This window comes from Amyelois transitella, chromosome 21 (assembly GCF_032362555.1).
Source record: "Amyelois transitella isolate CPQ chromosome 21, ilAmyTran1.1, whole genome shotgun sequence".
NCBI lineage: Eukaryota > Metazoa > Arthropoda > Insecta > Lepidoptera > Pyralidae > Amyelois > Amyelois transitella.
In genome coordinates, this window is record NC_083524.1 from 2,651,671 (window position 1) to 2,678,535 (window position 26,865).

Genomic DNA, 26,865 nt, shown 5'->3' on the forward strand with positions numbered 1-26,865 from the left:
GGGTACCTGCATACGGAATAAAATACTTTTTTTACTTAAGTTTCTGGCTAATAGTTTGACAGCCCTTAGTGGATTTGTCAGATGATAGGCCAGTGCATTTGCCCACAAGCTGTAGAAGACGCTTTTTATCATAGATATAAGAAATGTTATTGAGATTTCGACATTTATTTTTGCCTTGGTGTTTTTACACCCAAAAAATAAATTTCAAGATCGCATTCGCATTAAATTATAAACAAACGTAGCCTGCCTATAGATATATAGAAGATTTTGTCTGTCCTGTGCCAAATATGTATTATTAAAACTATTCAGTAGTTTCTAAGTTAATTCGTTACAAACAAACACACAAATTTCTTTATATTGTATTATAGTATTTTTATAGGCTAGTAAACTTTTGATTCATCTTTTACTATTTGAATCTCAATTTTATCATAGCTGAACGTGGCCTATAAATTTTTTTTAAGGCTGTCCGTTCTGTCCATCCCGCAATTGATATAGACGTGATTATGTGTATGTATAATATTTTTAGCATGGTTCCCGTAACTCTCAATTTTATTGCCTCAGACATGATGATGCAATATAAATTACAGAGAATCAGTTTCTGCTCCACGGCAGCATAATTGCGCGTCGCAAATGCTTGTTTATGGTCAGTTATGTTAATAAGTGTGTTTTTCCTATGAATTAACAAAAAACATTTTTTTTAAACTGTTCTCAATAAACATTAGGATTTTTTATTTACTTACTAACGACCCGGCAAGAAATGTTTAAAACTTATAAACTTTTCTCTTGAATCTATTAAATCTATTAAAAAAAAAAACTGAATCAGAATCCGTTGTGTAGGATATTTTTTACCAATTTTATGGAACCGAGTGAAGACCTAATTGAATGTCCAGAATTTCTGGTTCTGACTATAATTTAACAGTAAATAACTGTTATAAAAGCAAGTTATGTTTAAAGAACTTTATTTCTCATAAAAAATACAATGGTATTTCACTTACTGAGTAAACATTTTTACAATTAAATTACCTATACAATGTGCGTTATTAAGTACACTTAGGTACTTACATGCTTAGAACTTTGATTAAAAAGTTAGCAACGGGATGTTTCCCAAGTTATAGGTCTATATAGAGGTTATACCTAGCTAGGAAAAATAACAGGAAAATGGTTTAAGTATGCAATTTTAAAGTGATTCACTTTTACCGGCATATTTCCAAGATTTTATACATCTCATTGGATTACATTGTAAGCGAGTAAGTCTGACGGAAGGTACCTAAATAAGTAAGTATATAATGCTAGTTTATGCCGACGACTTCGTTCGCGTGATTGACTGCTTTTTATTGATGTGTTATTTGTGTATTGTGTATGTATGTATTTCCTATAGTTCAGCTGAACTATCATGACGCTGCATCAGGTGTCCCACATCTTCAGAATTACAGTACCGCGTGGTTCCCGCCACTTGATAATACGAAAAGATACTCTATATCTTTCCCAGGGATGACGTGAATAGCGACTTAGGGAATTGGTGCAAATCAATCTAGTGTAAGCGTTCATGCTGGTATTGTAGCAATGAAAAAAAATCAAAGAGAGTGCCTGCTGGTTCTCTTCCCGTGCACATTGTAAAAGTCAATCAAGGGAAGGGCTAATTAACTAGAGATAATTCTTTATTCTATTATGCGATATTGGCTAGCAACCTGCCACCATTTGAATCTTAAATGTACCATTTAATACAGCTGAACGTGTCCTTACAGTCTCATTAACCTGACCAACCTTTTGGCTCTGTTTACCCCGTATCTAAGGGATATGTGATTTTATTCATTTATTTACTTATTAAAACTTTATTGAGCCTTGGTGTGAGCCTTAAAGGTAAAAATGTTAATTTTGTGTAACATACTTACATACAATCACGTCTACATCCCTTTTAGTGTAAACAGAGCCGACAGTCATAAAAGACTGATAGGCCACGTTCAGCTGTAGGGCTCATTGATAGAATTTCGATTCAAATAGTGCCAGGTTGCTACGCCATCGCCTCAAAAAAGAATCCTAAGTTTATAAGCCTATCCTTAAGTCGCCTTTTACGAAATCCATGGGAAAGAGATGGCGTGGTCAATGTACCTACTTATAAATTGTTTCTATAAAATGTTTCCAAGCCTACTTGCTCTATTTATTTTTAAATCATGACATTAGAAATGTGTATTATATCTCGTATTAAAAAAAAGCTGAGATAATGTCATATTTTGACAGTTTGCTTGTACTACTTATTTGGTGATTTTTTTATAAAAATTTAATGTTTGGAGTATCATTACTTGATATAGCCGATGTCTAACGAAAAACTGTTGGAAAGTCATTAGAGTCATGTATAGTGCGTCAAAATTGATAAGGTACGTGTATTTTAGTAAAATTTAAAGTATTTTAACTATATGGTTCTGACACGGTGGTGAGTACCATAGGTAATATCAACTAGCTGTGCCCGCGACTTCGTCCGCGTGAAATAGTTATTTTAGGCATCATTGAGACCCTCAAAGATGAATAATTTTCTCAGTTTTTTTTCACATATTCCATTATTTCTTTGCTCTTTCTAGTTGCAGCGTGATACTATATAGCATAAAGCCTTCCTCGATAAATGGTCTATTCAACGCAAAAAAAAAATTTCTATTCGAACCAGTAGTTCCTGAGATTAGCGCGTTCAAACAAACAAACAATATAATATTAGTATAGATATATGTAATTTGAACCAAAATGGCGATGAGAATGTGCAAAATGTGAAATGGGAACGGTATGTAAGTGCTTTCATGAACTTTGCACATTCCATGACATGACATGCGAGGGGAAGGCCAAGACGAACGTAGTATATCTACCGTACCTACGTAACTCATTGTTGCTTAGAAGTTAGTGACGTTTTGGTAAAATAAAAGGTCAATTAAGTATATTCCATTCTATTCAATTCAATTCAAGAGCATCTTATATCGACGAGCTAACATAAAAACAATGATGAATCCTGGGTAGCCCAAAAGAAGTCTACCAGTATGCAGTCGAGGGTGGGAGGTCAAACGGATATTGTGCCCGAATAAAAAAGCGCTTAGGTAGCATAAGGATGCAGGTTCAAATCCTACCGCGGCGATGTACCAATGACTGTTTTCTGAGTTATGTATATTAGTTTGATTGCTTACCCAATCTGCAGATTCGCCATACCATAATCTTTTAAGGCTTAGATTCCCCTGCAAAGCTTCCTAAGGTGGAATCAAGTATTTATTTATTAAAAACTTTATTGCACAAAAATCTATCTCTACAAAAATCTATGTACAAATGGAGGACTTAATGTCGTTTGGCATTCTCTACTAGTCTACCAGCTGATCAACTTTAAGTTGGTGGTGCGATAAAGTGCTCATGTATGTACAAAATACAGACATTACAAAAAAAAAAATGCATAAATACATACAAGATACATAAAATACATACAAAGTATGAAGTATCGTGTAAGTATCGTGGTCACATGCGTCACGGAGCTCGTGATACCATAGGTGAAGACACAGCCGGGACTAACGCTTGGGCGATATATTGTGGTTTAATATGTCTTTATCCACGAAACTGACCATAGCGAAATTACCAAACTCTTTTGTTTAAATCCTTGTTCACAATAATAGTTTTTATTAAGTACTTACGCAAAGATATGAAAAAGTTAGTACGTACCTAAGTTTTTACTTGGATCTTTATATTTGTACTAAGTTAGGTAAGTAGGAGGAGTTGTTGTAAGTAACCTAACCTAACCTATCCAGTAGGGTGCTTCAAAATTGTTCGAAAAAATTTTTTTTTTAATTATTGTAACCGGGCACCTTTTCGATAGTTACCATAACACTAAAAACTTACGGGGGATTTTTTTCAGATTTTTTAAATAGGTTTTAGGGGTCGCTACCGCCTTTTGAAATATAGAGAAAAATAAAAAATCATGTTTGACATGAAATAATTTTTATTAGAGCATTATTATTTAAAAAATGAGAGAAGCTTTTAAAGTGTGATGTTAAATCAATATTTTAATATGAATTATTTTAAAAATAACGTATTAAAGATGTTTAGAAATCAAATTAAGATATCAAAGTGGACTTATTTGTGTTAGGAAATCTTTTCCTATAATCTTTGACCGCCAAAAGCAAATATTGTTTCTGCTCCTCATTGGTGGTATGAAGACGATTATATTCCTCCATGAGAGCTACTCCTCTTTCCGCTAAATCATTCACAACTTTCAAACATTGTACATATTCTTTACATTTGGTGTAATCATTGTCATAATTCCAAGAATTCACATCTTTTTTCAAAAAATCGCACGGCACTCCAATTGTTTTGAAAAAAGTGAATGTATTGTTTGTAACAAAATCTTCTAAGTTTTTGTTGAGGATAAGGTCACGATCAAGGGTCACTCTTTTAGGTGGATCTTCTGACCCTTGAATTTCGAGAGCACTGACCATCTTTGCTTTTGTTTCCGCTGTAACATTGTCGTCGAAAAATGCCAAGGCAACGAGCTCCTCAGACAAGTACCAAAGATGTCCTGTCATTTTTTTCAGTGCAACCTGTGCCAGTGATTTGTTAACCTTCTCGTAAGCCACCAAGTCCTTCAAAAGCTGTAAATCATTCTTTGGAGCTGACCTCGCGCAAGGTGCTTGGTACCAGTATTTTGCGTAAATTAGGACAACAAAAATGCAAACATCTCTTAAACCTTTGATTTCTTTTTTTGTAATTTTTATCTGTTGTCTAAATAAATACATTTTTAAAGCATAAATTGCTTTCGCCATCCATCTGGCTCGATGCAATCCTGCAGGTGCTCTAAACGATACGCCCTTTTCTGGTGTTCCTCCCAAAAAAATCACAATGAGATTTAGCAACTCCTTGTAATCGTCTCGTGGTTGAAACTGATTCAACTGTTGTGTGGCAAAAGAAATCATTGTGTCACTTATATCTTGGACATCCTTTAATGTGTCAGGGTCAGAAGTAACTGGTTTGAAGTCTCCTTGGTCAATTTGAGGCCAGTTTTTTTGAAACTTTTTAAATATCTGTATTTCTGGCCCACTTGAACAACCCAATGCCAAAACTACAACCGCTTCAAGTACGATTTCTAAAATATGGTGTCTGCACGCCAACCATAATAGCGGTTTTTCTAATTTTTGCTCAAGTAAAGTACAGGCTCCATTTATTCGCCCAGTATTTGAAGCAGTGGTATCAAATCCCATCGCCTTGATTTTATCACTTAGACCCCATGATAACAAGGTATCAACAACAGCAGAGGCCATTGCCTGTCCAGTTCCATTTGGCAGTTTTGGAACAGCTAATAGCTGATCTATTCCTTGGCCTGAAGCTAAGATTGGTAAACGGTCGACAACTTCATGTCCCGTTATATCTTCAAGCATTTTACCATCCCAGTGAACGGTTAGTGGGACCTCGGGCTTGAATTCACTTTTAAGGGACTCTGCAATTTTTTGTCGGCGCTGGATTCGTTGACGGCGAATAGACGATGAACTAATGTTGTAACTTGAAACGTCACAACCTGCGCTCTTAAGAGTTGATGTTAAAACAATGGCTGCTTTTCGGTCACTTAGCTTAGCAACGTCGAGACTTACAGCCAAACGGTCGTCGACTATTATCTTCTTACTTCTTTTTGGTTTTGTAATCGATGTAGATGGTTTTGGCGACGGAGTAATAGGTGGACTTGATTCTTCAATACCTTCCAAAGACGATGAAGATGATGACAACAACTCACACTTTTCAGTTAGTCGTTTTATACATTCTGATTCGCGCACCTTTCTTTTTTCTAACTTTTCATCCTGTTGTGATTTGATCGTTTGTATTTGTTCGAATTTTCTGTCTAGGCTGCCTATTTGTCCTGGACGTCCCATTGTTCTTTGTGCAAGTAGAAACTGTTTGTCTTCCTCTATAGTAATCAAATCTAAAGCACTGGCATGAGCGATATCAAAAAGACAATCCAGACTTTGCTTCCACCGTTCTTCCTTTAATTGTATCTGAGCTGAGCGCTTTTTCTTATTTTCTTTATTTTTTTTAAGCTTCTGCCATTCAGAGAAATATTTAAGTATTTTTGCTACGACATGTTTCTGAAGTCTAGTGGGAATACTGGCTTTTTCCCATATTTCAATAACCTTGTATGCCGCACGACCCGCAGCTTTGTTATTTTGATCCTTCTCTATAGTTTTGAAGTAAAAAAATAAACTCATTACTTCTTTGATAGACGGAAGTTTTACATGAGACAAAGTTGGTGTGACATGTCCTATTAACCAGATATCAGTATTTTTTCGCGTTGTTACACCACTTTTACTGGTAGACGCCATTATTCACCACAATCACAATATTGGCGGACTTATCAAAAATACGTCTTCACACTGGCTACTTTGTTTGCGATAGTGACACGTTTTAACACGATATTTTTTGTTTAGAACAATGCTGAGTCCTTGTACGCGGTTTATTTATGTACTTGCGGCGTGTTTAGATAACTTGCAGGGACATGTTTAGATTAAAGTACCGGAGTCATATTGCACCAAATAGAGTTTATTTTGCAAAACTTTGATGACCGGTAGCGACCTCTAAATTTCACTTAATTCTAAAAAGAAAAAATACGTATTCGTTTATTTTTATATTGAAATCAAATGAGAGTGTGCCCCACAAAAAAAATTAAAGTTAGATTTTTTGAAGCACCCTACTATCCAGGTACTTACTTTCATTTGTTATAAAAATATGATTTCATCGAAGAAGTAAGGAGTAATAGATAGATGTAGCGGGATTGATGATTCGGACTTGACTACCACCTAGCGAAAGATCTTCCGCCAGGCTAGGTAATATGCCCGAGATGTCGCCTTATGTCTGTTCGCTACTAGGTATTGAGAGCATTATACTTATTTTTACTATGATAGTTGTTGTGACTTATGGCGTAAAGATGCACATACATTAGGCGCATTCTTCGTCTATCTTTTTTTGCAGAACTGTTTGGAGGAAGACTCAAATTACGCTATTTACTATAAGGGTCTCCTACTTCCGCAGGTAAGAGTTGTTGAACTGTCGGGATAGGTACGTAGGTACAGTTGCAAGCCCAACATGATATCCAATGAGACTCTAATGCTTAATGGAACGATATTTTATTTTCGCTTTTAAAAATGAATATTTTTGTACCTAACCATGCCGCCATCATCTTGTGAGCATTGTCCGTCAGAATGCCTTTGCCTTTCTTTGTTGTGGATTGTTTTAATTCGACAATGTGATTTGTCTTTGCGATGTTCCATGTTTATGGTTTACAAGGTTGCCAACTTAGGGATATTGTTCCCGAATTGAGGAATTTCAGTTCCACATGTTATATGATAGTTCATTTCAAAAATTATTTTTTTATTAGAAATGACTACTTTTATTATGATATTATATCCATAAATGCAATAAATAAGGTTAACAAAATAACAGCTCATGACGCAAACAAATTCAGGTGTGATGTCATATTTAAGTAGCGTTTTGTAAGAGGCATGTTGGACTCACCCAAATAATGTTATGTACTTTTAATACCTGAGGCAGTTTTTGGTTGTTGATGCTTATATTTCAGTAAAGTTTTAGTTGTGAAACAATTAGTAAACACATAAAACTAAAACTCGGGAGATGTATGGTGTCGACCCTATTTGAAAGCTTTGACAAATATTTGTTTAACTTTTCCACATCTAACTAGTCGGTTGTCCTATACTACGGGTTTTGGTGACATTCAGAAAAAGTAATTGGGGTAAATTTTGATAAATGTTGGTATCACTGAGTTTTAGCAAACGTCAGTTTGATTGACGTTGAATGTACTTCATATTTACGCACTTCGTCTGGCGAAAAATAACTCATTCGGAAAAATTACAAAAAAGGACGCTTTGTGTATTTTACTGTGCATATTTACACTCTAGTCTTGAGTTTAGATTAACGAAAGTAATTTTATTGCTTGAACTTGGTAAAATATCGCGTGTGATTCATAAAAATCAGGTCCGTTTAGGTTGAGTAAGTACTATCTTGTAGTGTTGTTTTTATATCAATAATAATGATAAAAGCCTGTATTTATGATAACGATTATTGAAACTCATTTAATGTAATATTCTGCACGTAAATCTCCAATTATTTATGCGGAAGACATTGCAGTTTCCTAGCTTTTGATATTTTTTCTAATGACATCAGATATTAGTCATTGATTTATTCTCTCAAAATAGCTGGAATTTGACCTGCGGTCATAATTTCTCAAGGTTTAGGAAGCATATCCCGTTCCGTATAGTAAATTTTGTGGGTATTGATTTTCTAGAAGATTTACCTTTGTGATTCTAATACACCTTGTTTGTTTTTTTATGACATTATCATGTAATTTGGCTATGCTTGCCAATGGGAAGGACCCTTAGCTATTAAACTTAATCTGTTAGGGTAGTCTGATTTATGTTTTGAACAAACATTTTGAACTGGGTAGCTTTTGTTTCCTATATTTCCTTCACTATTCAAATCTTAATTCCAGCATAAGCCAAAGAACCAAATGTGGTCAGTTTCTGTCTTTACAATACTGTTGGCCCTATCTACCCCACAAGGCAGAGACAAGTGATAACTTGTTTGTATGATATGGGATGACTCATTTGAAAATACCATAATAAATTAAAAAAAAATAATAATATAAAAAAAAACATTTTTTTGCAACCTTTACTTATTTTTACCTGACTTCATGTTATAAAATTTTGCAAGTTCTATTCTTTCATACAAGCAATCATAGGTGCTTTTTTATACTAGCTATAATTTTACTGTTCTTCCCTCATCATATAATTTTTTCAAATTCTCTGATAACAGAATCTATCTCCTTGTACTTATAACCAACTAGTGGCCGCCCGCGACTTAGTCTGTGTGGAATCATTAACACCGGGATAAAAAGCCTATATGTTATTCTGGGTCTTCATCTACCTACAAGCTAATTTAATCGTAATCGGTTCAGTAGTTTTCGCGTGAAAGAGTAACAAACATCCATACTGACATCCTGACATTCTCACAAACTTTCGCATTTATAATTTAAGTAGAAAGGATGGTACAATTAAATTGTTATCTATACAGCACTCTTTGTGATAAAATGCCCTAGTTTCCTCTAGTTCAATAATACCAATTAATACTTCATTAATCAAATAACCTATTTTGTGATTCTTATGTATAAATAGATAAGCAACACTTTAAATTTGAGTGGCACACAAAAGACTTAACATGTTTTTTGAGGGCCCATTTGGTGCAGTCATCATATTCTTCACTCTTGAGTCAAAGGTCCCAGGTTTAATCCCCGGTCAAGTCATGATGGAAAAAGAAGTTTTGCTTATTGGCCTGAGTCTTGGATGTTTATCTATTTAAGTATTATAAATATATATAGTATCATTGAGTTAGTATCCCATAACTTAATGTCTCAAACTTGGTCCTTCCGTCGTTTCCTAGTCCTTTTGGTGAGGATTTGTCCTTTCACCCGCTCAGAAAGCCAAACACTAATAGTGTGAAGCCTCTATTTGTTTATTTGAAACTTTATTGAGCCTCAAAGATAGTTAGACTCTTTATTGCACCATAAGAAAAAGAAAAGCAGAAAAAAAAAATCTCAATGGTATATACTTGGTGGACTTAATGCTGATAGCATTCTCTACCAGTTAACCTTAAGAAAATAGAAAACATATAAATAATCCAATGTCAATTTAAGAGTGAGAAAAATATCTTATACACATATGTTTTATTCATAGATATATGTACCTTGATAAATAAGAATATAGATAAACATACATAAATATTCACATAAGTAAGAGATGATGAATCATTCCGCCGTTTGTTTTGCTTGTAAGTTTTTAAGGACATTCAACACTTGACCTGTTTCCAGAGTGATGGGTCAGACCCTGTCAGAACCTGTGACAGAGAAGCAGTCGTCGACATGTCAGGACTCGAGGTTCCTCGTCGGCTCGTCCTGCATGCAAGGCTGGAGGGTGTCAATGGATGACTCCCATACCCAGATCCTGTCGCTGCCCGATGACCCTGGCACGGCATTCTTTGCTGTTTACGATGGACATGGTGGTATGTCTCATTATGCTGCTGTGGTATAACTAAAATGCCATTATCTGACATCAGGATTTTCCCCATTTTTACCAGTAGAATAAAAAAAAAATCTCTTTCGATCTGTATATATGACTTATTGGTACCTTTAAGTCATAAATAGGCGTTCTCATTGATGAATGGCATCAGTTTAAATTTTTACCGCATTTTTGACGTTTTACTTAAAACAAGGATTTGGCAGATAACAGCATTTTAGTTATACCAGGGCAGTATGGCTTCTATCTTTGACAATTTATAAATAATACAGTTATTAAACGCGCACATAAGGATGAAACTTTATCTTTCAGTTTGAAATCATGTCAATAATGAATCTGCTAAAAGCGACTAATCTCCATACTCATTTTTATCTCCATACTCAAATACATACATATAATTACGTCTTTATAACATAAGAAGTCGCGTGGGTCTCGGTACTTTAAAATAGGACCATTCAATCTCTGCCGTGGATGTCGTAAATGGCGACTAAGTGAATATGCACATTCTCTAGTGCAGCCTTTACAATAATTGAATATGGTTAAGTTCCCTGTTAAAATTGTGGAGGTGAGAAGTAACTCGCTTCGTGTAAAAACCTTACTTATCCAATCCAGGACTTTGGTCGAATGAACCCCGCTTCCCTCCATAGAGGTCAAAAATCAAAATCAATATTTTATTCAAAAAATAGGCCTACGCAAAAACTTTTTCACGTCATTTTTCTTTTCAATAACTTAAATTTAATAAAACAGTTGCAATGTATTTTATTCTCTGCAATCTGTAAATATGTTGACAATTGCCTATTAAGAATATTCACAAAATGTGTTCTATTAAATTGTATATGTTTTTAATATCCATTTTAGGAGCAAACATAGCAGAATACGCCGGGAAGCATTTACACAAGTTTATTACGGCCAGACCAGAATACCATCTTGGAAACATTGAGGAGGCAATGAAACAGGTGAAATATTGTCAATATTTTTTTTTTCAATTAATTCAAACTATATCTATGCAAAATTTCATGCAGACTGGGGTTTTTACGTGAAAGACAGACAAACACACATCTTTACTAATATTATAAAGTTGAAGAGTTTGTTTGTTTGAACGCGCTATTCTCAGGAACTACTAGGTAGTTCAAATTGAAAAAATATTTCTGTGTTGAATAGACCATTAATCGAGGAAGGCTTTAGGCTATAATATAACATATTATACATTATACATATACATAACATAAAATAAAACGGACCCACTATAGTATTAGATTTTGGGGATCAGACCAAAACAACTCAATTTTTTTGTTCTTTCTAAAGATAAGTTCACCTATAACACTTCATATACAACTTTTTAAATAATTTTTATAAAAAATACGGTCGAATTCAGAACCTCCTCTTTTTTGCAGTCGGTTAAAATATAACTTGCCAGTACTTACGTTTTCCTTTCGTTCTATTTCAACCGACATTCGTCTTCCCGATACAACTGTACCGATCTTTTATCGTCGAGGGTTAAAAAAAACGCGATACATACAGTCACGGCATTGCCTTGACGTGCAAAGAAATGATTTGCATGTTAGTAATTTTATATTAGGTCAAGTTTACACCACATTCCTGTTATATATTTCTTACTACAGGGTTAAGAGGCAATTAATTTGAACTTGACTTTTACGTGGGTGGGTGATTTTAATACGTCATTAGCTATTTTTAACCCTTATTAAGGGTGGTGGTGTGTTTAGTTTGGCGTTAGTATGTGGATGTATCAAAGTTTGGTAGGTGAATTGGATTCACGCAATTTGTACACCTATTATGAAGTTTTGTCGATCCACGCTAATAATAGAGCTTTATAAGTTGTGACTGACTGTGAACTTTATATGACGGCCTCTGTGGCTCAGCGGTAGTACGCTTGTCTGTGACACCGGAGGTCCCGGGTTCGAATCCCGGTCACGGCATGATGAGAAAAGAACTTTTTCTGATTGTCCTGGGTCTTGGATGTTTATCTATATAAGTATTTATTATAAAATATAGTATCGTTGAGTTAGTATCTCGTAACACAAGTTTCGAACTTACTTCGAGGCTAACTCAATCAGTGTAATTTGTCCCATATATATTTATTTATATTTATATTTATTTATTTATTATAAGTATGTGTATTTTTGTAACGAATTAACTCAAAAAATATTGAACCAATATTGATGAAATTTGGTACACGGATAGAGTACTAACATAGGCCACTTTCTTTATCTCGAAATACCACCGGACGCGAAACCTGGCGCAATAGCTAGTGTATCAATAAATAGGTTTATATAACTTTATTTATATTATACGTGCCGGGAACCACACGGCATATTATATATTACAAAAATCATCCTTTCATCAAAAATCTCTTTTCTTCATTATATTTGTATGGATTGTTTCCAGGGTTTCCTCGACCTGGACCAGGCTATGCTGGAGGAGGACATGCTGCAGGAGAAGGTGGCCGGCAGCACAGCTGTTGCCATCCTCATCAAAGACAACACCCTGTATTGTGCCAACGCGGGGGATTCCCGGGCCATCGCCAGTGTGAGGGGAACTGTAAGTATCTGAACTTGAAAGATATTGCCTTGTATAAGTAAATAAATAAATATATAAATATATACGGGACAAATTACACAGATTGAGTTAGCCTCGAAGTAAGTTCGAAACTTGTGTTACGAGATACTAACTCAACGATACCATATTTTATAATATAATACTTATATAGATAAACATCCAAGACCCAGGACAATCAGAAAAAGTTCTTTTCTCATCATGCCCTGGCCGGGATTCGAACCCGGGACCTCCAGTGTCACAGACAAGCATACTACCGCTGAGCCACAGAGGCCGTCAAGTAGATATATATACATACATACATACATATGGTCACGTCTGTATCCCTTACGGGGTAGACAGAGCCAACAGTCTTGAAAAGACTAGACTAGATATATATGGAAAAAATGAATAGGAGCACTCCATCTCTTTCCAATGGATGTCGTAAAATGCAACTAAGGGATAGGCTTATAAGCTTGGGATTCTTCTTTTAAGCGATGGGTTAGCAAAGTCACTATTTGAATCTCAATTGTGTCATTAGGCCAAACAGCTGAACGTGGCCTGTCAGCCTTTCAAAATTGCTTGCTCTGTCAATCCCGCAAGGGATATAGACGTGATTATATGGATGGATGGATTTATATATATAAGATAAATATACCTTGATCAAATTAAGGACGTGTTAGCAAAAGGTCTGGTCAGGTCAGGAGTATCTGCACTACATAAATTTACTTATTCATCTATCGGAAAGAAATGGAGTGGTCTTTTTCTAATTTGCCGGGAACCACACGACGAAATCGATTTGCCTCAATTTTCCATCTTTGACCATTCCGGACTGGAGTTTAATTTAAATGGGTCCCGACCTGACAGTTGAAGTTTCAATTCTGCTTTTGAATTCATTCATTCAGTCATTCGTATAAAAACAAAGCGCCGTGTGGTTCTCGTAATACAAAAAAAAGAATAGGACCACTCCCATCCCTTTCCCATGGACATGGTAAAAGGCGACTACAGGATAAACTTATAAACTTGGAATTCCTCCTTAACGCGATGGGCAAGCAACCTGTCACTATTCGAAGCTCAATTCTCATCTTTTTTTTAAAGGTTGAATCTCTGTCACTATTTGAAGCTCAATTCTCATCTTTTTTTTTAAAGGTTGAATCTCTGTCACTATTCGAAGCTCAGTTCTTATCTTTTTTTTTAAGGTTGAATCTCTGTCACTATTCGAAGCTCAATTCTTATCTTATTTTAAAGGTTGAATCTCTGTCACTATTCGAAGCTCAATTCTTATCTTTTTTTTTAAAGGTTGAATCTCTGTCACTATTCGAAACTCAATTCTTTTTTTTTTAAAGGTTGAATCTCTATCACTATTCGAAACTCAATTCTTATCTTTTTTTTTAAGGTTGAATCTCTGTCGCTATTCGAAGCTCAATTCTTTTTTTTTTAAAGGTTGAATCTCTGCCACTATTCGAAGCTCAATTCTTTTTTTTTTTTTAAAGGTCGAATCCCTCTCATACGACCACAAGCCCAACAACGAGGAGGAGCTTCGCCGCATCACGGCTGGCGGCGGCTGGGTGCAGCTGAACCGCGTGAACGGCAACCTGGCTCTGTCCAGGGCGCTGGGTGACTACGTGTTCAAGAGGAACTACCGGCTGTCACCGCAGGAGCAGATCGTCACTGGTGAGACTTGGGGGCTTTGAGTGCTTATTGCCGTGTGGTTTCCGCCATTTTGGAATTGTCAAAGGCGATAGAGGTATAGGCTTGTTGATTTGGTATCCTGCTGTGGGCGATGGGCTAAGACATGTCAGTTTTTTAACTCCTCAGCTCCCTAAGCACAGGTCTCGACTGCTTAAGCTCTGATCAGCGCTCGCTCTACCGGCCACGTTTTTTATTTTATTTGCATTATCTATACTAAATTAGTACAAAACAAACTCTTCAGCTTTATAATATTAGTCTAATAATATAATCTAATAATAGCTTTATAATATTAGTCTAATATTATAAAGCTGAAGAGTTTGTTTTGTTTGTTTGTTTGTTTAAACGCGCTAATCTCAGAAACTACTGAACCGATTTGAATAATTCTTTCACTGTTAGATAGTCTATTTATCGAGGAAGGCTATAGGCTACATTTTATCCCGGATTTCCTACGGGTAACGTCAACAATGCAGGTGAAAGTTGAATGAGTCGGCCATCTGCGAGCTTTCCACGCGAACGCTGCGCAAACCAACAAAGATATAGTAAAACAATGTACTAAAGATGTGAAGTACTCATTTTTTGCCACAAAAAAGTCCGCGAGAGCATATATCTATCTTTTAAGGTTTACTTACAATAACCACTTTTATGTTCATTTTTTAAGATTATTTTTTCATTATAAACATCAGTTATTTTGAAACCAATTTTCTTTAATTCAGTATTAATCCTTATCCAAATAAATATGTTTATTACTTTCGGCTTTTCATGTAGACTAAAATTGCCATTTACAGTATATAAATCAGACGAATAGGTTTTGAGATATAGTCGTTATAAGCAATTTGCAGCGAAACATTTAATACGGCGAACCAGCGTTCTTTCTAATACGCGTGCCGTACCGCCGTAACGCACAACCTCTCACCCTAAACGGATATATACGGTCTCCGTTCGGTCGCGGGTAATGATGTGGGCCAAGTCGTCGCCAAGTCGCATAACAATTAGCAGCTATAATTGATAAAGCCGAGGAGGATGTTTGCAAAAATAAATATGATGCCCAAAATAACTATTCCACGCGGACGAAGTCGCGGGCACAGCTAGTATACTACAGGGTGGGCCAGGAATTAGTTAACATTTTAAAAATTCATTAAAAAAAAACTATTATATTTACATCAAAAATTATTTATTTAAGAGATAGCTTATAAAATGGAAATTACTTTTTAAAAATAATATCATTTAAATAGCCACAATCACGGCGTTGGCATTCCTCTAAACGAGCACGAAAATTTTCGAATACTCGCCGTAATAAAGATCGTGGGATCGCTGACATTTCGTCTCTTATTTTCGCCTTTAATTGAAGCAATGTCTTTGGTTTGTGGGTATAGACACGATGTTTTAGATATCCCCAAAGAAAAAAATTGGCTGGCGTTAGGTCAGGGCTCCTAGGTGGCCACGGAATGTCACCTCTTTGGGAAATGAGCTTTTCTGGGAACATTTCTTTGACGACCGGTAGGGATTCATTAGACGTGTGGCAAGTCGCTCCATCTTGCTGAAACCACGTCTGCCGATTGTAGCCGGCAAATTCTTGCAGCTGTGGTGTCAAAAATTCTCTCAGCAGCTTCACATACTCGGAGGAGTTTACTGTGATCGTACGGCCACGAAAATCCTCAAAAAAATAAGGTCCAATGATTCCTGTAGCTGAAATGGCTGCCCATACAGTGACCTTAAGGGAATGAAGAGGCCTTTGTTGTTTAGCCCTGGGATTTTCGCTGCTCCAATATCTGTAATTTTGTTTATTGACGTGCCCATTGAGATGGAAGTGGGCTTCGTCAGAGAACAAGATGTTGTCAAAGTTACGGAAGCGATCCAACATTGTTTCAGCATATGTTTTGCGTAAAATCAAATCATTAGGCTTTAGTTCTTGCACTAATTGAATCTTATATGGATGTAATTTTAAATCACATTTCAAAATGCGGCGTAAAGACGTGCGAGATATGCCTAATTCAGCCGAGCGTTTGCGCGTCGACAAATTTGGATCGCGCCGAACTGAAGCTGAAACTCTCTGTACGTTCTCATCACTCCGTGAAGTCCGTGGGCCGCCGGTTTGCTTCACATTTAGCGTCGATCCGGTCTTTTCAAATTTGTTTACCCATTTCTTTATTAAAACTGAGCTTGGGCACTCATTTAGGTCGTGTAAATGGAATTCCACGCGAAATAGACGCCGCACAGAGTGAGCGAACTATTGTTTAAATAAAATTGCTTTACCCAAAAGGCACGCTGCGGTCACGTGAAGCTATCCATGTCAACTAAATTTCCAAGAACTGAGCTAGCTGTTAGACCTCTCCCCGCACCACGCCCCTCTGCTGTTTGCGCGCGAAGTCAAATTCAAATGTAAACAAATTCATGGCCCACCCTGTATAAGTTTGGAAGCACTCCTTTCCCGCTCGAAAAATTGTTTTCCCGAGGCAGGGTATAAATCGGATCGCGAATCATTTCAATTCAATTTCAATCATCATGTATCTGAAAATGGCCTTTCAGTCTTTGCGAGGCTTTTGTCTGTTTCACTCCGTAAGTTGTGATTATATTTATGTACATTTATATGAAGGACGAATTAATTGATAAATGTATTTGTTTTTAGCTTACCCGGACGTGCAAGTGAGACAACTGAATGACGAGTGGGAGTTCATCGTGATCGCTTGCGACGGCATCTGGGAGGTTCTCTCAAACGAGGTATGCTGCTCATGATGAAACGGAATCTTTGCCGTGTGGTTCCCGGTACAAATACAAAAAAAAGAATAGGATCACTCCATCTCTTTCTCATGGATGTCGTAGAAGACGACTAAGGGATAGGCTTACAAACTTGGGATTCTTTTTTAGGCGATGACCTGTCACTATTTGAATCTCAATTCTATATCATTAAGGCAAATAGCTGAATGTGGCCATTAAGTCTTTTCAACACTGTTGTCTCTGTCTACCCCTCAAGGGATATAGACGTGACCATATGTATGTAGGAAATGGAATCAAATATAACATTGAATAGGTATGATGGTCTGAAATAAATTACAAACAAATCAATTAATCATAAAAATTCTCTTGTATTGTCTCGTTCCCCTTTTTTATTAAAATTCTAAGTTTGGATACTTTGTGATAGATTGTGAAGTTAACGTTATTGAAGAATATGCTGCAGTGCAGTTTGTTATAGCCTCTTCTGCATTGACGCTTTGGAAGCGGAAGTAAAGTTTTAAGTTATTTATTCGACGTCAACCAATGTTGTGAAACCAAAAGATATGACAATTATTAAGTGATGTTTTTAATTTGAATTTGAACAATATAACTTAATGATGTTTTAGAATAATCATAATAAAATACATCACGTGAACTTTTAGTTAAAATCTTAAACGCCAAAAATATTTTATATTCTTGGCGTTTAAAATTTTAACTAAAACTTTCAAAATGTGACGTGAAAGTCCATTTAGTAAAATTCTAAATTATATAAGAATTACTATGCCATCTGTGAATAAAAAAAATTGAAACAACTTTTATTTAGACATCATATCTATCTATCAGCGCAATAATTAAGCTATCTGTCAAACCAATAAGGTTCACAATGCGGACAAAATAAATGTGAACTGGCAATATTCAGTTAAAACTATTACGCAACAAACTGCTTGTTTCCATTCGATCGTAACACTCCCTTTACTTATATCAACAGGAAGTGATATCATTCTGCCGCGTCCGCCTGCTCAGCGGCTGGGAGCCCCACGCCGTGTGCGAAGCCCTAATGCAGCGCTGTCTCGCCCCCAACTGCGCCACCGGAGGCCTGGGCTGCGACAACATGACCGTGCTGCTCATTTGCTTAGCACCTTTCCCGCGTAGCATAGCTCCGGTAAGTTAAAATATGTCTCATAGATAACCTTAAACCGGTTAGTTAAAAAAATCTTAAGGTAGGACTTTAACTCCGGTGAGATAGAAAGATAATGTCTCTATTGTACCAACAAAAAAATAAACAATTGAAAAAAATCTTAAGGTAGGACTTTAGCTCCGGTGAGATAGAAAGAAAAAGTCTAAAAATTGTACCAACAAAAAAATTAACAATTGAAAAAAAATCTTAAGGTAGGACTTTAGCTCCGGTGAGATAGAAAGATAAAGTCTCTATTGTACCAACAAAAAAATTTACAATTGAAAATTACACTACATGTCACTTTAGGTCCTTAGCCTCAAATGAAGAAGCGGGGGAAAAATGGAAGGGCAGGGGGTGGGGGGCAACAATTTTATCACAATAGGTTAAGGTCTCACTTTTGCCACGATACGAACAAACGTTTATAATGGCTCTAAAGTGAATTGTAAGTATGGCAGAGGAGAGCCAAGTCCAACATTAAAATGTCATTTGAACTATTAAGTTGCTGTGGTATATGTGTTTGTATTTTTCTGCATTGCTTGTCATGTTTAAATGTTTAAGTTTGTCGCATGTTAGTGCATGATACTGCATGTAATGTGGCGTTTCTTGTGTTTATTGTGGGTTATTATTTCAACTGTTTATTTCAAAATGTGGGGTCTGCCAGGTATATGATATTTTTGTGCGAAATGGTGCACTTTAAACAAAATATTAACTTTACTAACTCTGATGAAAAATATACTATGATGACAAAAAGATTTAAGGTCAGATCAACATAATAATCTCAATATTTGCTCCGCAGTGCGCTTACAAGGTACTCGATAATCGAGGCCAATACTGGAATATGGCCCCGACCCGCCGTTTCTCTTAACAACGCAAATACGAACTCTATCCCAATCGCACAAGCTTAAATTTCAAACCTCCAGTGTGTCTCTTGAACTGTGATTGTGATCCAAACATTTGGACTTGGCGGCATTTTTACCTTTAATATTTTATTATACTTAACTTTTTTTTTTGTTATCTTAATAGGGAATATATTTTTTAAATTATGGTAACTGTTATATCTTTATTATATCTAGAAATCATGATTCTTATTTTGAATATCAGATGAAATACTGCCAAGTTCAACAAATAGTATCTGTGATTTTTAATGACGTATCGATCTATAGGTCGCCGTATAAATGTCAATTGACATTTACCTACCGAAAGGTAAGACTGATTTGTGCCATGCATGTTTTTTTTTAAAACTAATTTGAAAACAATAAACACTAGTATTTGATATTTTAGGGGTAATATCAGCAGGAATAATATCTAACCGTAAATTTTACGTAACTTTTTGAAAAGATAAAATTTTATTAATAGATTGTGTACGAAAAAGGTTATGGAATGTGATTGTCTTGTAATATCATCTAATAAAATCATAAGTAAAGCATATATTAATAAAGAACATATGTATGTTACGATTATGCGGTCTTTTATATAACCATTGCCAAATCAAATTGTTAATTTAATATTAGTTTAAAATAACATTATCTAGCCATGATGTGCTATTTCCCAACAAAAGGTACTGGTTTTAATGCTTCGGTATAACGTACGTAATGAATTAATACAATGAAATGTACACTTATAGAAATAAAGTAATTCTTTCAGAATATTATTGTTAACTAAATATATTATGAACGTCGGTTTAGACCATTGACTTCCACTTTTGGAGTTGACCGTCCATTCTGTGACATTTAACTTGAGACTGAGTAAATACTTATTTCATATTTAACTAAATTTACCACCTTAATATAAAATAGAACAGCACGTTAACAATCTTTTGCGTTATATCATAAATCATTGATAAGTGTACATTTTAATGTTTGGAATTATTTTTGCTTAAATATATTCACATGTTGTTTCTGATTTTGTTCAGCACGTTTATTGTGAAAGATTTGTATGTCTGTCTATGTCTGTGATAAGCATAATGCATGTATCGCTTTGATTGTTTTTTTTTTTTTTGTATTTAACATTGATAACGTTGAAATAATTAAAACAAATTTTGAATTGAAATTTAAATATGTAACTGATTCTTTTTTCTTAAGCTTCTATATGTTTTAAAATGTTAAATTCAGTTATTTGTATTTGTTTTTTTTAATGTGATTGTCATACAACATTTCTTGCGCAAGTTTGCATTTGTCATGGGATTTAATGTTAAATAATTAATTTTAATAAACTATGTATTTTTTTATTGCATCTATATAAACAACACAAATTGAGGGTTTTCTATCATAGTGTTACATCGAAAGTAGTTCCTATATGAAATGCACGCATTTAAAATGTTCCTAGAAAAACAAAATGAATTAATATTTTGTATTTGTATTGAAAGATATATAAAATAGTCCTGCATGTTTGTATATGTTGCATGAAAATATAAATTATTTAATGAATTTCATAGTATATATGTTAATTTGTGTTTTGATGTTATGCTTGTTATTTTCACAGAAATTTAAATCTTGCGTGTTTGAAACAATAAAAATATTGCATGAAATAGAGTCATATTATTGTAATATTTGCATGCAAAGAAAAATGTTTTTTGAATAACAGCAATTTTATTAACGCTTGCCTTGTTTGTCACTTGTTTGCTTCTAATAAATTCTTTAAAATCATATTTTTTTTATTTATTTTATATTGCCTTATTGATTATAATTAATTCAATTTTTTTTATCTCGAAGTATGAAAATCATCAAAGTATTATTTGACTTGGCTCTGTTCACTTCCGTGCTGAATGTGAATTACTTTCGTGGAATTATTTGAAGTTGATAAGTGTAGGTATACACGAATTACTCTAAATTCGTTTTCAGCATATAACTTTTGCACTATAGCCTTGGTCATATTTACTTTGTTGTTAGTTTGAATTCGAGATAATATAGATAGATTCTATCTAATAAATTTCGAATAAAGGGTGAGTACAAATTGGGAACACGCAATGATGGCAGTGAGATGATGAGAGCATTACTTAAAGAATATGTAGGTACGATAGGATTATCGATAGTTCAGGTCCCTGAATGTGAAGTGCCGTTTCTTCGTGATGTTTGTCTCTTACACAAATTGAGGTAAGGCATGAGCTGGGTAAAGAGCCTCCGCCCTTTATCTTCCATTCCAGCGGGAATTCCCAAAAATTATTTCTAAGCGTACCTACGTCTCCTATTCACAATCTATCTGCATGCCAATTTTCACCACGATCGGTCTAGTAATTTAGGCTGTGCGTTTGTAGATCAGTCAATCAGGCGCTTCTGCGTAATAAAGAGAGAACACCTGCGCATTGAAATTGTATGTCATGTCTACCGTTCTCTCATCGTTCTGAATCCGCCTGTAACCACTCTGGTGGGTAAGTCTGGTCACACAAAATGTCTCCTGGCCGGCCTCCGAAGCCTTTGCCGGGGAACCTAACCCATTGTGGATTACGGTTACACCTAGTTCCCTAAGTGATAACATGTTTTGTGAAGCCCTTTTTCATCTTGTAAGACCTGATAATATTGTTAACTAATTTCAGGATTCTCCAGTACCCGTGGAAGACGAGTTAGACGGTAAATTCATGACGAAAATGGACGATCTCTTATACGTAGAAGACGAAGAGGACGACCTGAAATGAAGACTAATCGGTTTGTTTGTAAATAGTTAGGTTACCTCACTAAAATTATTTAATGTTGACTAACGTTTAAAAAAGTAGGTATTTAAACAAGGTTTCTTGTAAAACATCAAGAAGTTCGCAAGTCGGAAGTAGCTAACATCATCAACAACAACATGAGTTTTAATAATTTATATTACTGTCATTGCATCGTGCCGCCATTTTGAAGCGCGCGGGTCGTGACCTGCCTCAGACTGACGCGTCTGGAACGCGTGGGACATAGATTTTAAAAAATATACACTTTGTCATTACAATTTATGAGTAAGTTAGTGACAAAACTCGTAAAACATACTTATTAATTTTGTTTTCGTTTGTTGTTTATGTTGCTGGCCATATAGCCCTGTGTTGATGACTTACAAGTAACCCAGTTTACACAGAGCACACGCGCATTTAACTCGAAGTAGATAAACGCGAAAGATTACAAACTAAAGTGTGATTTATATTTGACTGTTTTGTATAATAAATAATAAAAAAAAAACAACTGAAAAAAGAAAGCGATTGAAAATGGAGAAAAGTAAAAGTTTTGAATAGTTAAATAAACAGAATTATGTACAGATTATTACAATTCAAATTAGATATTTGACATAAACGGTCTGTACAAATAAATAACTGCTCCACAATGAAATAAAAATGTTCTTCATTTAATGAACACCTTTTAAGTAACTTTTAAAAAATATATAAAGCAGTTGTGTACATTATTAAAAAAAAATAGTAGTTGGATCATATTTTTTTTGTAAGTGACGTGTTTAGACTAATTGTTGTCAATTAAAATAATTCTAAAATTTAAGATAAGTAAGTGTAAAACAATAGATTTACCTACGTAAAGTTTAGGCCCTATACAATATGTAACAAAAAGGCTATGTAGGTGGAAACAAAATAAAAAAAACTTCCTTATTTGATCGTAGCTTAAATATTTCTCTCTCTTTATTATACGGGAAGAAAATATAGAATGTAGTCAGTCATTCTTCGTTGTTTGAATTGATTGAAAAATACCTTTTTGGTACAACCTGGTTTTTTACATACATTTTAGATTCCGTTGATTTTAGCTGAAATGGTTAAAAAAAAATTGAGAATTAATTTTACAATGTTTGAAGTAGGTTGGCGTGTATTTTCGCTTTAATTAAGCAGCTTTCACTACGTTAACAAATAATTGTTTTAAATCTAAATGTCTTGCTTTTTTTAAGTATTCTAAAGTAGTTAAGGGATAAAAATTTTCCCCTTTACCGGATTTAGGCAGAGACTACATTTATCCTCTACCAGATCTCTGCATACTTCTTTGCTTTATTGATATTGATCGATTTTTTCATGCAAAGTCGTTGGTTAAGGGTACTCCATAGCGGTTATATATTCTTTGGGGAACTCTTGACCTGAACGTCCTTGATCAAGGTACGTTCGTCTGACCGCTTTTCCTTTCAACGTTCCAATTTATTTATATTTTAATTAATATTGCAATTAATTAATTATTATTTCTTTGAATTAACCTTAACGCGTAGATTTGTTTACGTTTTTGGTAGGTACATACCTAATTTGATGGTATTAAATAATGTTACCATTACTTCATAGATATATTTATTACAATATTGATGTTTTGACAAAAATGGACATAAAACATGTTCCGTCTTAGGTATACTTTTCATTAGTATATTATTGTTGTTAGGATCCGTCCATTTTTTTTGTCAAGAATTCCACAAGCATATATTTTCTTATCGACAATATAAAGACCACCAAAAAGACATTATGGTCCTAAACGAGGGTACATTGTTCGCTTAGAAACTATGGAATAACTGAACCTACATTTTTGTTACACCTATTTGAGTATTACCGTATTATTTGTAAGTGTCCTTATTTTTTTGCGATTAAACTTTCAGAAATCGCTATATTAGGTACCTAAATTTTAATTCTTTTGACGTTTTAGTTATATGTGAATTGTGTGAAAATGTTAGCTGTAAAAGTTATCAAAATTTTTGTAAAAAGAACATTAAAATTTTGAACTAAAAATGGATATGCAAGTAATTATTATATTTTTTTTATCAATGTGACATTAATATTGAATAAAAAATATAAATTTTATTACGATAAGTAGGTAAATTATAACATTTAAAAATATAACTTTTCGCATTTAAGTAAACTGGTTATTACAATAACACACTATCACAACGATATACTAGTGCAACTTGTTTTAAGCCAATCACGTTTGAGATTTGATAGTACACGTGTGTTACATTAAGAATTGATACGTATGTGTAAAGAATTTGACCAATCCTAATTTGTTTGAATTGTATAATAATTCCACTCGCACTTATGCCCAGGTTATTGTGACTTTTATTTTAAAATCGACTACCTACTAAACAATGTAATTTTGTAAATAACAATTCAGTTTTGAAAATTTCAAATTACAATTCATAGCTTTAGCTTAATTTTTGTTTGTGTTACATGCAGACAAATCGGAATAATATAAATATGACAATTGAAATCCCATTTTTTTATTTGAAATTTCTAAAATGACGTGTCACCGTGTGGCAGCACTGGCAGCGCGCGCAAATTTCTTAGCCGTCATTATGTTGTCAAATTATATGAAACGTCATGGTGACGGATGGTCCACCTCCAGATTTCGGCGAAAAATTTACCAGTATTTACGAATGGTCTTATATTTTTCCGAATTATAGATATGTTTGCATGAGTGTTTTCTAAAATGTTGTAAAATAATTTATCCAAACTAGGTAATCCTGACACCAACCCTTCTTGGGATTTTGTAAAATAACTTGTAACTAGAATAAATATAATTGCTTGGGCATATATTGTTTCCGCTTGTTTTGATGTAGATATTGTGAGTTACATATCTGTAAATGCACTAGTCATGTTAGAGTGTGTACAGTACCTTATGTTGAATAGCGACGATGTTGTAATAAAATTTTACATTTTTTATTAGTTTTTATTTTACATTTTCAAACGAAAAAATATTTATTTTTTATACATATACATAGTGTCACATCTATATCCCTTGCGGGGTAGACAGAGCCAACAGTCTTGAAAAGACTTTATGGCCACGTTCAGCTATTTAGCTTAATGATAAAATTGAGATTCAAATAGTAACAGGTTGCTAACCCATCGCCTAAAAAAGAATCCTAAGTTTGTAACCCTATCCCTTAGTTATTTATTTTATTTGGAAAACTAACAATCTTACATGTCTATATGTAAGAAAGATTTAATAATGATAGATGTTATTATTTTACCTATATATAACCTATAATTAATTATGTAGATACATATATGGATGTGGCAATTATAGCAAAAGAAAAAAAACTTGTAGATATTATTTAAAGTTTTGCAAATGAAGTTTTAATTAAATGAATAGAAAGACCTTTTACATTGAATTGATATTAAAATTCGACAGTGAATCTTAAATTTGTGATATCTATGCTCCCGAGAAACAAAACAGCACAAGCGAGAAACTTCGCAAGCTGATAAGTTTTCTCATATCAAAAACAAAAATCTTAGGAAAGTATACACACTAACAAAATAAACATTACATAACTCGTCATGTCACCGTCATGATTATCTTTTACAAGTTGGATATTAGGAATAGTCCTACTATCCAACTTAAAAAAGATAATCATGTAAGCTGTCTATAATTTCTCAATAGACTTAATATATTTAAGTTCGCCAAATCATGAGTTAAACTGATGTGAGCTAAATTTAGTTTAACGTTAACATAGGGTTCCTAATTTACCTTAGGTATCCAACCTCGAAGTATGTCCAATTTTATAAAACCAACTAGATAATTTTATTCAAAATTTATAAGATCAAAAAATGATGAATTCAATTACCTACACTTTACAAAAAAAAATTCACGATGTTAGAAGATGTAACTTGCGTACGTATACCGCTTCAAACCAGGTGAAGAGTACCTCCCTGCTCCCCCCAATAATTGGATGAAGACTGGGGGTGGTATATATAATCTGTGGCAGCCTCCACCGCGCAGGAGTGGCGCACCGTCAGCCTCAGCGTGTGTTATATGTAAGTATTTGAAAATAGAACAAAAAGTGTTTGTGTTTAACGGAAAAAATAAACAGGTAAGTATAGAAGATTTTTAAAACGGAAAGAGGTGCAGTCGCCATTTACTTAGTGGTCATAATTTAAAGGTAAAATCATATCCTTAGAACTTATACATAAATTTGCAATCTTATATATGTTTGTATGTAATTTCTTATCTGCGCTTTAGATTTCGGTGATTCTTCCTCACGTTTGCATACACGTTCATATTTTGGGAAACCTTTCGATCAGCAAGGTAAGGCCATGCGATTTTGTTTTGTTAGTTTGCTAAAAAGAATAGGACCACTCATCTCTTTCTCATGAATGTCGTAAAAGGCGACTAACGGATAAGCTAATAAACTTGGGATTCTTCTTATTGGCGATGGGCTAGCAACCTGTCACTATTTGAATTACAATCACATTATAAAGCCATACGCTGTACTTGGCCTTTCGATCGTTTTCAATACTGTTGGCTCTGTCTACCCCTGAAGGGATACAGACGTGACGATATGTATGTATGTAAGTTGCTAGTCCATCGCCTGCAAAAATATCCCATGTTTATATTAGCCTTTTCTTTAGTCGTCTTTTACTACTCCAATGGGTAAAATCCACGGGGCATACCATGTGGACGGGGACGGTCTACCGGGCATTCCATACCACATACCACAGATTGCCACCTCACTAGATACTCCTTTCCTTTTCATGGTCTTTTTAACGCTGACCATATTAGCTTAGACCCTTTGTCTTTCTCCACACTATATGTACCTATGCAAAATTGCAACGAAATATAAATAAAAATATTCATACTACTATCACGACTATTTTCTTTTTCCGATGGATGTTCTAAAAGGCGACTAAGGGACTTTAGTGCAGATTTTACCTTTATCCAAAATGGACTTAGATACCTCTGTTGCGGAGGTCTGATGGGATTCGTTTCGTATAAAAAA

General features: G+C 34.6%; 1 protein-coding gene across 3 annotated transcripts; it reads left to right on the forward strand.

Annotated features, from left to right (window-relative positions):
* Positions 1 to 7,802: 7,802 nt before the first annotated feature.
* On the forward strand, positions 7,803 to 24,809 carry LOC106136641 (probable protein phosphatase 2C T23F11.1). 3 transcript variants are annotated; one of them, XM_013337258.2, is made up of 8 exons: positions 7,803 to 8,007; positions 9,881 to 10,071; positions 10,944 to 11,041; positions 12,492 to 12,644; positions 14,132 to 14,312; positions 16,957 to 17,048; positions 18,031 to 18,204; positions 21,752 to 24,809. In XM_013337258.2, the coding sequence occupies exons 2-8, from the start codon at positions 9,885 to 9,887 to the stop codon at positions 21,848 to 21,850; spliced, it is 984 nt and encodes a 327-aa protein (XP_013192712.1). In that variant the 5' UTR covers positions 7,803 to 8,007; positions 9,881 to 9,884; the 3' UTR covers positions 21,851 to 24,809. The 3 variants fall into 3 exon arrangements, with proteins under 3 accessions (XP_013192712.1, XP_013192713.1, XP_060806442.1); XM_013337259.2 differs by having other exon boundaries at positions 7,803 to 7,992; XM_060950459.1 differs by lacking the exon at positions 21,752 to 24,809 and adding an exon at positions 19,016 to 21,738.
* The last annotated feature ends 2,056 nt before the right edge of the window (positions 24,810 to 26,865 follow it).